Here is a 13,448-nt window from a genome sequence, read left to right as displayed (position 1 = left end):
GGACATATTGTACAGTTTACGTACTTGGATTGATGGCTTTTTTTCTCCCGGGAAGAATTTCTTGACTAATATCTTTAAAGATATATCATGTTAAGATTATTTCAGTTTTCTCTTCAAGAAATCAATAATTTAAACTCCTTATTTCCATTATACTTTTCACACTTTTGTCATTCTGTTCCTTGTATTTGTTATCTTCTTAACAGTATCTGTTTTCCATTTTACTGTTTGCAATTATACTTTCATTTCTATGACAGTTTTATTCTTCTGTTTCATTCCTTAGCTCTGCCAGCTCATGTTTTACTTTTTCTGGTTGCTGTTTCTTCCCTGTGTTCATAGATTTGTATTTTGTGCAAGGAGCTTAATGGAGACCACTGCTTTATCAAACCTGTTTAATTCATAGAAAATTGTGTGTTCACAGTTTAAGTATTTAAAGACAACTTGTTTTTAGTATGTATCTCCCATCTGTTTATCTTTTTAAAAATTTTTTCTTATAGCACCTTTGTATGGTACTTCTTTTTGGAGAGATATGAGCTTTTTAGCAGCAGCTGTTTGTAGGAGGCGTATGCTTAAGAGAAACTACAGAAGCTAGGGCAGTGCTCCTGGTTAGATGGAATTTTTCTAAAGGCCCAAATTTTGTATGTGTGTGTTTGCACCTTTTCCAAGCCATCCTCTCCTCTCCCCTAGTACCCCTCATATATCTTGATATGGAGGTAGACAATTTTCTGTTTGTTAGTAATTGTCTCTATAATCTAACTAGTAATTAATTGTTAATTGAGTTTTTTGTGACTTCTGGTTCCACTGTGCTCCTTCTGCTTCTTGGAGTCATATTGGGGGTCCTGTGTATTCCATTTTCACTGTTGAAAACAGAGGATTAGGCATTGACTCTTGGGTTATATTCCTTATTTTTGAGAATTTTATTTTGTTTTTCTTCTTAGAAATGTATTTTGCTTTTATTTTTGTATTAGTCAGGTTTCTCTAGAGGGACAGAACCGATAGGATAACAGGTATATATTAAAGAGAGTTTATTAAGGAGTATTGACTCACGCAATCACAAGGTGACGTCCCACAATAGGCCATCTACAAGGAAGCCTTGCTTCTGCAAAGAGCAAGGAAGCCAGTCTGAGTCCCAAAGCTGAAGAACTTGGAGTTCGATGTTGGAGGCCGAAAAGCATCCAGCATGGGAGAAGGATATAGCTCGGGATACTAAACCAGTCTAGTCTTTCCACATTCTTCTGCCTGCTTTTGTTCTGGCTGCGCTGGTAGCTGATTAGATTGTCCACCACCCAGATTGAGGGTGGGTCTGCCTTTTTCAGTCCACTGACTCAAATGTTAATTTCCTTTGGCAACACACTCACAGACACACCCACGAACATTACTTTGCATCCTTCAATACAATCAAGTTGACACTCAATATTAACCATCACAAATCCACCCTTTGTCAATGTGAACTCATAAACATCTGAAATCATACATAATCTTCATATAAAGACAATAAAAAGATTATAATTATGCCTAACATAATACAACTATCCTTCGTACAACTGGAAAGACATCAATCCCCAACCCAAATGCTACTACATAAAGTTAACAACACTTAAATGCTGATATGAAGTCAAGAAATCTATATCACATGATAAAGGAGAAAGGAAATAAAATGAAGATATTTTCTTAGTACAAATGTATATATGCACAAGCATGTTCTTAACAAAATAAAGAGGAAATACTCATGACAATTACAGTTCTCATTTCTGCAGCTGGTCACATGGTCATAGCTGGTATTGATGACTACCTTCTTCTACTACCCATTCTGTATTCTCTTTGCCTTCAGCATGCACCTCAGCAGTTCATGGTTTTTTACCTGGTGGAGTGACCCAAACCTTCATTCTTGAAGGGTCTGAGCCATTTGTAGTCCTGCCTAGATTTAGCTGTTGTAGTTTCCCATTGACCTTAATCACAGGGCCTGGTAATACTAAGAGACACCCTAATGGATCTCCTGTATTCCGTGCATACTCTTCCCTACCTCCATTGTGGAGTAGTACACTGATTTCATCCTGATAGTCCAGGTCAGTCACCCCAGCCAACCTTGTAACTCCCTTCTTAGCCTGTTGACTTAAAGGTAAGAGTAGCCCAAAATTTACTGTATTATTCTATTTTCATACTGCTGATAAAGACATACCCAGGACTAGGTAGTTTATAAAGATAAAGAGGTTTAATGGACTCACAATTCCACGTGGCCTTGTAACCATGGTGGAAGGTGAAAGGCACGTCTTACATGGTGGCATTCAAGAGAGAATGAAAGCTAGGTGAGAAGGGTTTCCCCTTATAAAATCGTCAGCTCTCATGGCACTTATTCACTACCAGAAGAACAGTATGAGTGAAACCGCCCCCTTGATTCAATTATCTCCCACTAGGGCCTTCCACAACATGTGGGAATTATGGGAGCTACAATTCAGGATGAGATTTGGGTGGGGGCACAGCCAAACCATATCAATTTTTTTTTGAGAAATGTTCTGGTTTATATATATGAATGACAGCCACAATATCCTGTCTCATTCTTTCCCTTCTTCAGCACCATTTGTCCTATTTTTACTGCCTTTGGCTACCCTTCAATTCATTTTGTGGTTAAACATTTCTGTGATATGCTGTTTTTCTCCCTCCTCCATGCTTTGGATTATTTCTAAGATGAGAAAGGGAAATGCCAGCATAATCCATCATCTTTTCCCTAGAAGGCTAACATATCTTTCATCTTGCCTTCACCTATATTTTACCTAACAAAAATGTTTTTATTTCTGTAAATTGAGCAGAGAATAGCTCTCTAAAGTAATGATAGATTTGTCTTTAGTTTTATATTCATTTGAATATTTTAGCCACGTTGTAGAGAGTGACATTGAATTGCTATTTTTGACTCTTAAAGGCATCCACAAAACTTTTTTTCCTTTACTTATGTGTGCTTTTGTATAGGTAAAACATGCAGTTGTACCAAAACTCAAAAATCAATACCAGTAAGAAGTAAATTCCCTTATGTGTGCTTTTGTATAGGTAAAACATGCAGTTGTACCAAAACTCAAAAATCAATACCAGTAAGAAGTAAATTCCCTGGTTGTCTCTCAGACCACAACTGCAGAGCTAACAGTTCTTCCTACTTGCTTTTCTCTCCTGTGATAGGTATTTTATGTAAAAACAAACATGTATTTATATGTATATTCATGGTTTTCTGTTTTTCACTCAAATGCTAGTACTAGACACAATATTTTGTGCCCCTCCTTTTTCAATTAATATTCCTTGGAAATAGTTCTTTATAAAAACCATAAGCTACTGTGTTCTAATATTTGCAAAGTATGCCACTTAAAAATATTCTGACATTTAAATTTTTTTCTGTGGATAGAGAGTGATTGATTGACTCATTGATTCCTATGTGGCCACTCTGCAATAAATATCCTTGTATGTAAGCCATTATGCTCATATTTCACTATAACTCTACAATAAATCAGTAAGTGTTATTGGAAGTTTGGTTTCTTCTTGGATCACCTGTTTCCTCAAATACCACCTTTCAGAGAGACCTTACCTAACCACCCACTCTACCATAGCCTCCCGGCATTCTCATCATATTATCTTTCTTTGAACACTTTTTAATCATAGAATTTTTAAACATATAAAAAATGTAGTGAATGGTATAATCTTTCATGTGCCCATCACTCATCTTTATTATCAGTATTTCACCAGTCTTGTTTCATCTCCCTCCCTCCACATACATTTTTTTTCTTAAGTACTTTAAAGCAAATTTCAGATATGCTGTTTTACATATAAAACATTCAGTGCATATCTCTAATAAGTAAGGACATGTTTTTAAAAATGAAACAAAAAAACCCTCACCATTGTGCCATTGTTACATCTAACAAAATTAACAATATTTTCCTGATCTCATCTCATAATACTCCCATATTTTCTTGTGTGATTTAAAAATGCACTTTTAAAGTTTGCTTGAATCAAGATCAAAACAAAATCTTGACATCTGGTCTTTTTTTTATTTTTTTATTTTATTTTATTTTATTTTTTTTAACTTGTAAGAGTTTCTTTTCCCCTCTGTTTTTTAAGACTTTTTGTTTTCTGAACAAATAATATATAAATAATGTGTAGGATTCTCAAAACTCTGAATTTGATTGACTGTTTTCTCCTTATGGTGTTTTTAAATATGTTTCTCTAATGCTTGTGATTCCCATAAACTGATAATAAGATGTATAGGATTGATTAGATTGAGGTTCAGTTTCCTGGGCAAGAGTACTTCATAGACGGTGCACTGTGTGTGTCCTCTTGCATTATAATAGGAGACACATGATTTCTGTTTGTATCTTTTGATAATATTAAGATAGCTAAGTGGGCTTAGGTGTTCTCAGCTTGATCTGACAATTATAAAATTAGCCATTGACATTTTATCTAATGAACATTTTCTAGATTGGCAGCAAAATGATGATTCTATCATAACTTTGGTAATTAACTGCTGAATAAAAAGTTATGGCAATTTAGAGTTTTTCTGGATTTGCTAATGTTCTCTGATGAATTTTTAAATTAAGTGGCAGTTGAGAGGAAAATTTACTATTTATGTAGATTTAGATACATTTTTAAAAATCTGGATTAGAAATTATCCATGGTCTTTTAAAAACACTCAGTAAGAACAACTTTTGAAGAGGAGATTACTATTCTAATTGATTAAAAATATATCTGAAATAACTAAATGATACTTCCTGTAAGATTTATATTTTGATGTACAGGTATTACTTTGAGACATCAAGGATGTACTTATGCTTTTGGGACATATTTTACACAATCTACTTTTATTTTTCTTTTTTACATAGGTTATTAAGTGTGATATGCTGTGATCTGGACACTCTTCTCCTGTTAGAGGCTCAGTATCAGGTATCTGAAATGTTATTAAATGCTCAAGAAGAAAATATCTTGGAGACTTCAGAGAGCAACAGGTAAAAATGGGTAATTAAAACACAGTAATAGCAGTTTTCTTTAATGATGTTTCGTTAAGACAGTAATTTTTGATATAGTTTAATATTTTTCTGCTCTCTAAATCCAATCAATTTAAATAACAGAATACAAAGCAACTAAAGTGTAAATGTCACAGAAAGATTGTGATAGAAGTGTTTGGAGAGTGCTTGCAGAGTACTACTTTCAAAGTCTGTTGCTTTTGTTGTGCGCACGTGCGCGCGCGTGTGTGTGTGCGTGCGTGTATGTGGTACATAAAATTTTAGGTAAGACCTAACTTTATTAATGGTTCCTTAAGACTGTATCACCTTTTAATTCAGCATCGTAAGATGACCCATTGAACAAAATTTTTGATTTTGTGTCCTTTGCAGAGGCACTCTTTTCTCTGTCCTCTTAATTATGTTAGTTCATAGTCATAAATTCTGATTATTTCCAAAATGAGGTTATGGTAATATCCTGATAATTTTTTTTCATTAATAAATCACACTTGCCATTACCTCAGTTTGGCCGACTGTTGTCAAATACACACTCAATAGCTGGCATTGCCTTTCTGTCTGTAATTAATTTTAAAAAAGAGTATGTCTCATCTTAGCCAGGTCTTGGAAAATTATTATGGAGTATATTACGTGATACTCTAGGTTTTATGTAGAAGGAAAAGATTAACAGCTGCAGAGTATGGAAGCTGCTCACAAGTAACATTTAGATTTTGAATTTATTTATTTATTTATTTATTTATTTATTTATTTTTTATACTTTAAGTTCTAGGGTACATGTGCATAACGTGCAGGTTTGTTACATATGTATACTTGTGCCATGTTGGTGTGCTACACCCATCAACTCATCAGCACCCATCAACTCGACATTTATATCAGGTATAACTCCCAATGTAATCCCTCCCCCCTCCCCCCTCCCTATGATAGGTCCCGGTGTGGGTGTGTGATGTCCCCCTTCCCGAGTCCAAGTGATCTCATTGTTCAGTTCCCACCTATGAGGGAGAACATGCAGTGTTTGGTTTTCTGTTCTTGTGATAGTTTGCTAAGAATGATGGTTTCCAGCTGCATCCATGTCCCTACAAAGGACACAAACTCATCCTTTTTTATGGCTGCATAGTATTCCATGGTGTATATATGCCACATTTTCTTTTTTTTTTTTTTTCTTGCAACTTAATTGTTCACTTTATTTTTTTTAATTTATTTATTATTATTATACTTTAAGTTGTAGGGTACATGTGTATAACGTGCAGGTTTGTTACATATGTATACTTGTGCCATGTTGGTGTGCTGCACCCATCAACTCGTCATTTACATCAGGTATAACTCCCAATGCAATCCCTCCCCCCTCTCCCCTCCCCGTGATAGGCCCCGGTGTGTGATGTTCCCCTTCCCGAGTCCAAGTGATCTCATTGTTCAGCTCCCACCTATGAGTGAGAACATGCGGTGTTTGGTTTTCTGTTCTTGTGATAGTTTGCTGAGAATGATGGTTTCCAGCTGCATCCATGTCCCTACAAAAGACACAAACTCATCCTTTTTTATGGCTGCATAGTATTCCATGGTGTATATGTGCCACATTTTCTTAATCCAGTCTGTCACTGATGGACATTTGGGTTGATTCCAAGTCTTTGCTATTGTGAACAGTGCCGCAATAAACATACATGTGCATGTGTCTTTATAGCAGCATGATTTATAATCCTTTGGGTATATACCCAGTAATGGGATGGCTGGGTCATATGGTACTTCTAGTTCTAGATCCTTGAGGAATCGCCATACTGTTTTCCATAATGGTTGAACTAGTTTACAATCCCACCAACAGTGTAAAAGTGTTCCTATTTCTCCACATCCTCTCCAGCACCTGTTGTTTCCTGACTTTTTAATTTTGAATTTAAGGTACCACATTTAAAACTTAAGAAAACCTTGACTGAAAATATGATTGTTGAAGTCACTATAGAAATAATGCGTGTCCTAATTCCATTTATTTAAATGCAGTAATATTGATCTAGGAAAGTATTCTTTAACTAATGTCATTGTGTCTCCATCAATTTTTTGCTGTCTAGCAAAGAGAACTTAAAGTGAAAAGTGAATTTAGCTTTTGTATTTTAAGAAATACATTGATTTTTGTATATGGTATAAGGAGGGGGCCCAGTTTCAATTTTCTGCATATGGCTAGCCACTTCTCCCAGCACCATTTATTAAGTAGGGAATCCTTTCCTCATTGCTTGTTTTTGTCAAGTTTGTAAAAGATCAGATTGTTGTAGAGGTTCGGCCTTATTTCTGGGTTCTCTGTTCTGTTCCATTGGTCTATATGTCTGTTCTTGTAGCAGTACCATGCTATTTTGGTTACTGTAGACTTGTAGTATAGTTTGAAGTCAGGTAGTGTGATGCTTCCAGCTTTGTTCTTTTTGCTTAGGATTGTGTTGACTGTTCAAGCTCTTTTTTGGTTCCATGTGAATTTTAAAATAATTTTTCTCATTCTGTGAAGAATGTCAATATAGTTTAATAATAATAGCATTGAATCTATAAATTGCTTTGGGTGGTATGGTCACTTTCTCAATATTGATTCTTCCTATTCATGTGCATGGAACATTTTTCCATTTGTTTGTGTCATCTCTGATGTCTTTGAGCAGTGGCTTGTAGTTCACCTTGAAGAGGTCCTTCACTTCTCTTGTTAGCTGTAGTTCTAGGTATTTTATTCTTTTTGTGACAGTTGTGAACAGGAGTTCATTTATAATTTGGCTCTTGGCTTGCCTGTTGGTGGTGTATAGGAATGCAAGCGATTTTTGCATGTTGATTTTGTATCCTGAGACTTTGCTTATCAGCTTAAGAAGCTTTTGGGCTGAGATGATGGGGTTTTCTAGATAGAGGATCATATCATCTACAAATATAGTTTGACTTCCTCTCTTCCTATTTGAATGTACTTTATTTCTTTCTCTTACCTGATTGCCCTGGCTAGAATTTCCAATACTATGTTTAATAGGAGTGGTGAGAGAAGGCACCCTTGTCTTGTGCCAGATTTCAAGGCTAACGCTTACAGCTTTTGCTTATTTAGTATGATACTGTCTGTGGGTTTGTCATAAATGTAAAACCCACTTAAACGTAAAATCTAAAACTATAAAAACCCTAGAAGAAAATCTAGGCCATGCCATTCAGGGCGTAGTCATGGGCAGAGATTTCATGAGGAAGATGCCAAATGTGATGGTAACAAACACAAAAACTGACAAATGGGATCTAATTAAACTAAAAAGCTTCTGCACAGCAAAAGAAACTATCATCAGAGTGAACAGACAACCTACAGAATAGGGAAAACTTTTTGCATTCTGGCTATCTGACAAAGATCTCACAAGGCCTAATATCCAGCATGTACAAGGAACGTAAACAAATTTACAAGAAAAAAACAAGCAGTCCCATTAAAAAGTGGGCAAAGGACATGACCAAATGCTTCTCAAACGAAGATGTACATGTGGCCAACAAACACAGGAGAAAAAGTTCAACATCACTGATCATTAGAGAAATGCAAATCAAATCCACAATGAGATGTCATCTCGCACCAATCAGAATGGCTATTATTAAAAAGTCAAAAAACAACAGATACTGGCATGGTTGTGGAGATCAAGGAATGCTTTTACACTGTTGGGAGTGTAAATTAGTTCAACCATTTTGGAAGACAGTGTGGCAATTCCTCAAAGACCTAAAGACAGACAGAGCATTTGACCTAGCAATCTCATTACTGGATATATACCTAAAATAATATAAATCCTTCTCTTAGACAGATACAGGCACACTTACGTTCATTGCAGCACTGTTCACAATAGCAAAGACACAGAATCAACACAAATGCCCATCAGTGATAGAAAATGTGATAGATATATAGCATGGAATACTATGCAGCCGTAGAAAGGATCATGTCCTTTGCAGGGACATGAATGGAGCTGGAGACCATTATCTTCAGTAAGCTAACATAGGAATGGAAAACCAAATACTCCAGGTTCTCACTTATAAGTGGGAGCTGGATGATGAGAACATATGGACACATGGTAGGGAACAACACACACTGGGGCCTGTTAAAGGGTGAAGCTGGGAAGGAGAGAGAGCATCAGGAAGAATAGCTCATGGATGCTGGACTTAATACCTGGGTGACGGGATGATCTGTGCAGCAAACCACCATGGCGCACGTTTACCTGTGTAACAAACCTGCACATCCTACACATGTACCCCGAACTTAAAAAACTTAAAAATATAAATGTTAAATGAAGCAAAGAAAAAGAAAAACATTGATAAATATTTCTGCCTTTTTTCTTTACAATTCAGAGACTTGATTTAAAAATTAACACATTCAATCAAAGGGATGACAAAGGTGATATATTTATTTTTTTCAGGGACTTTATAATTGATGGCTTATCAGTGGAGAGAAATCATGTTCTTGTTAGAATAAATCTTGTTGGTGGGCCATTGGAACGAATTTTGCCTCCAAGGATACTCGAAAAGGTGAGTGTGGGGCAAAGAGAAGTGGGGTGTGTTTTTCTGACATATTTTGAAGCAAGATAGCCAATTCAAAGTCACCCTAAATTTTACCTCTTAAATGTCTGCATCACAGAGTTGAACTTATTACTTGAGAATATTTAGGATGCAAATAAATACTTTCAAACTAAAATAATATTTTTGATGTCTAGGGGTCATGAATGCTAAAGTAGGGTAAGTATTGCTTACATGTGTAGTAGAGTAGGTATTGTTTTATTAAAAAGTTGTCAGTTTTCTTGTGTTTCTTTGAATATTTTACTTTCAATGTCTTTCTTGTTCATGATACTTAACTTTTATTATTAAATGACATATTATTTTTTATTTTATTGGAAACATTGAGTACCTCTCCTTCCATCAATATTCAAGTATGGGTTTCTCATGGAGGTTTTTCATTTGTTTTCATTGTTGTTAAGAACCTTCTTGCTTTGACTGTTACTCTGGGAAAGATAAGATAGAAATGATTAACAGTACAAGGAAAAGTTTTGTGGAAAAAACCACAGGTTTCTTTTGAAGATTACAATTTTCCTTTTATGGAAAAAAAAAAGAGTAAATTTATCATTATCAATTCTGCTTGCTACAAGTTACCATATGTTTGTCCTCAGTACTAATTTAATGTTTCTGTTACAGCTTGTTTTAATGGTTACCCATTGGAATATTGAAGTATAGTACCAAATAGCTTTTGGTTAATTGGACAACAATTGTAGAATTTATGAGCAAGAAAAGCCAGTTTAAGTTAATAATATTTCAGATAGCTTTAAAATTCAATATTATTTTAGACCACTTCCTAAAGTCATCTGTCTTGCTTCTTTTTTAGAGTGATAATCCATATCCTTGGCCAATGTTTTCATCATATCCTTTGCCAAACTGCTATCTGTCAGACATTACAAGAAATGCTGGCATAAAACAAGGTAAAATATTTACCATCAAATGCTGTGTTATTTTTAAAGCTTTTGTTATAATTTGAAAAAAATAAAATATTAAGGAAGATGAATACTGACTGCATTTAGCATGTATACATGTGTGTATTTATGCCTATTTCTTTGTATTTTTTTCCTCATGTTTCTTACTAACTTGGTACAGTCATGTGCTGCATAATGACATTTTGGTTAATGATGGACCAAGTGTACGAATGTGGTCTTATAAGATTATTATACCACATTTTTACTGTACCTTTTAAAAACTTTGTTTAGATGCGCAAATACCATTATGCTGCAATTGCCTACAGTATTCAGTACAGTAAATGCTGTATAGGCTTCTAGCCTAGGAGCAATAGGCTACACCATGTAGGCTAGGTGTAGAGTAGACTATACCCTCTAGGTTTGTGTAAGATCACTCTACAGTGTTCACAAAGTGACAAAATTGCTTGAGGATGCAATTCTCAGAATATATTCTCATTGTTAAGCAATGCATGACTATTTGTATGAGGCTAATAATTCTTATTTCTTGTTGCTAAGGTGTTGCTGATCTGTCCAGTAGCAACAGCTGTTTGATTAAAAAAAAAGTAATAGTTTTTGATTTGTGAATTAATTCTGGTTATGTCTCAACAGAGTAGTATTTTTTAGTAACTGCTGTGTGCTATACACGGGTCTTGTATACTCAACAACTGAAATTAGTGAAGATTATGGTTCCCACTTTTGTGGAGTCATGAATTCTTTACAGAATGCATTCAAGTAATTAGATAATTGACTAGCAGTACCATGTGATGGGAACTAAATAGAAAATGTGTAGCTTGCTAGGATAGTACATAAGCAGGATACTCTTCCAAAGAAGAATATGTATATAATGAGGCATGTAGTTTAAATATGTATTTTCTGGATAATAGAAGAGCAGTTTTTCTTTTTGGCAGAGGAAACAGCAGAGGAGCTGGAAGAAGCAAATTATAGTCAGAGAACTGTGGTAGTTGAACAATGTCTAAGATTTGAAATTTGACAGCAAGAGTGACAGGAAGTAAGACTGAACATGTAAGCCCAGCCATAAGACCAGTGGAGATCAAACTCAGGTGTTTAGACATTATCTTACAAGCCACTAAAATTCAAACAGAATTTTTAGGCTAGAGAATTCTAAGATGAAAGATGAAGCTACATGGCCTGTCTGCAGGCCACCACTCAAACTCTACCTACTGGATAGAAGCCCAAATTACAACACCAAAAACATTTTGCCAGTATACAGTGCTTGTGACGCTTAAGGCAAAAATTCAGCCACAAATAAAGATTCTGTATGGAGTTATAGCTCTCTGAAAGCACCCAGAAACAAAACCAACTGAGTATACTCAACTTACCTCACAGTTAAAGGAACACCAGCCCTCCATATGTCTATTCAAAAAGCCAGAGTGTCCTCTTACCTCCAGCCAAATGCACTAGTCCCCCAGCAATGGTTCTTAACCAGATTGAAGGCAATGAAATGACAGACCTAGGATTCAGAATCTGACTGGTAAGGAAGATCATTGAGATCCAGGAGAAAGTTGAAACCCAGTCCCAGAAATCCAAGGAATCCAGTGCGGTGATCCAGGAGCTAAAAGAAAAAGTAGCCGTTTCAAGAAAGAACTAAACTGAATCTCTGGAATTGAATAATTCACTTTAAGAATTTCATAATTAGTCATAAAGCATAGTCAGAAGTATTAACAGCAGAATAGACCAAGCTAGGGAAAGAATCTGAAAGCTTGAAGACTGGTTCTTAAATCAACTAGTCAGACACAAAGAAAAAATAATTTAAAAAATGACAAAACTTCCAAGAAATATGGGATTATGTAAAGAGACCAAATCTATGACTCATTGGCATTCTTGAGAGGGAAGGAGAGAGTGTAAGTAACTTGGAAAACATTCGAGGTCCATCAAAATTTTCCCAATTTTGCTAGAGGTGTAGACATAAGAATTTAAGAAATATGGAGATCACCTGCAAGATACTATACAAGATGACCATCCCCAAGGCACATAGTTATCAGATTTACTAAAGTCATTGCAAAAGAAATAACTTAAAGGCAGCCAGAGAGAAAGGTCAGGTCACCTACAAAGGGAATCTCATCATGCTAGCAACAGACTTTTCAGCAGAAACCTTAAAGCCAGAAGAGATTAGAGGCCTATTTTCAGCATTTTTAAGGTAAAGAAATGTCAACCAAGAATGTAATATCCCACCAAACTCAGCTTCAGGGTAAAGGAAATATAAAATCCTTCTCAGACAAGCAACTACTAAGGGAATTCATTACTACCAGACCAGCCTTACAAGAGGTCATTAAAGGAGTGCTAAACATGGAAATGGAAGATCAAAACCTGCTACCACAAAAACACACTAAAACACATAACCCACGGACAGTATAAAGCAATTACACCATCAAGTCTATGAAACAACCAACTGCCAACACAATGACAGGATCAAAATCTCACATATCATTACTAATACCCTGAATGTAAATGACCTAAACACCCCACTTAAAAGGCATAGAGTGGCAAGCTGGATAAAAAGATACGACCCACCTGTCTGCTGTCTTCAAGAGACACATCTCACATGTAATGGCACTCACAGGCTCAAAGGGATGGAGAAAGACAACCACACAAACGGAAAACAAAAAAGAGCAGGTTTTACAGTTCTTGTATCAGATAAAATAGACTTTTAACTAACCACAATCAGGAGGAACAAAAAAGGCCATAACATAATGATAAAGTGTTCAAGTAAACAATATGACTTAGCTATCCTACATACATATGGACTCAACATAAGAGCACTCGAATTCACAAAACAAGCTTTTCTTGACACAGGAAAATACTTATATGGCCCCTAAATAATAGTGATGGACTTAAACACCCCATTGACAACATTAGGCAGATCACTGAGGCAGAAAATTCCACAAAGATATTATGGAATTAACTTGATACTTGATGAATAAGACCTAATAGGTATCCAAAGAATACTCCACCTAATAATGACAGAATATACATTCTTGTCATCTAC

The 13,448-nt window shown here is 35.5% G+C and overlaps 1 protein-coding gene across 5 annotated transcripts in view; it reads left to right on the top strand.

Moving 5' to 3' along the window:
- Positions 1 to 13,448, top strand: part of LOC105465516 (TBC1 domain family member 32) — a 227,177-nt gene that overhangs the window by 137,095 nt on the left and 76,634 nt on the right. For all 5 annotated transcript variants that reach the window (XM_071096373.1, XM_071096370.1, XM_071096374.1 and 2 more), the window contains 3 exons: positions 4,854 to 4,976; positions 9,362 to 9,470; positions 10,318 to 10,411. In XM_071096373.1, coding sequence (XP_070952474.1) covers positions 4,854 to 4,976; positions 9,362 to 9,470; positions 10,318 to 10,411 — 326 coding nt within the window. The remainder of the gene's footprint in view (positions 1 to 4,853; positions 4,977 to 9,361; positions 9,471 to 10,317; positions 10,412 to 13,448) is intronic.

This window comes from Macaca nemestrina, chromosome 5 (genome assembly GCF_043159975.1).
Source record: "Macaca nemestrina isolate mMacNem1 chromosome 5, mMacNem.hap1, whole genome shotgun sequence".
Taxonomy (NCBI): Eukaryota; Metazoa; Chordata; class Mammalia; order Primates; family Cercopithecidae; genus Macaca; species Macaca nemestrina.
This window is presented reverse-complemented; position numbering and strand designations above follow the sequence as displayed.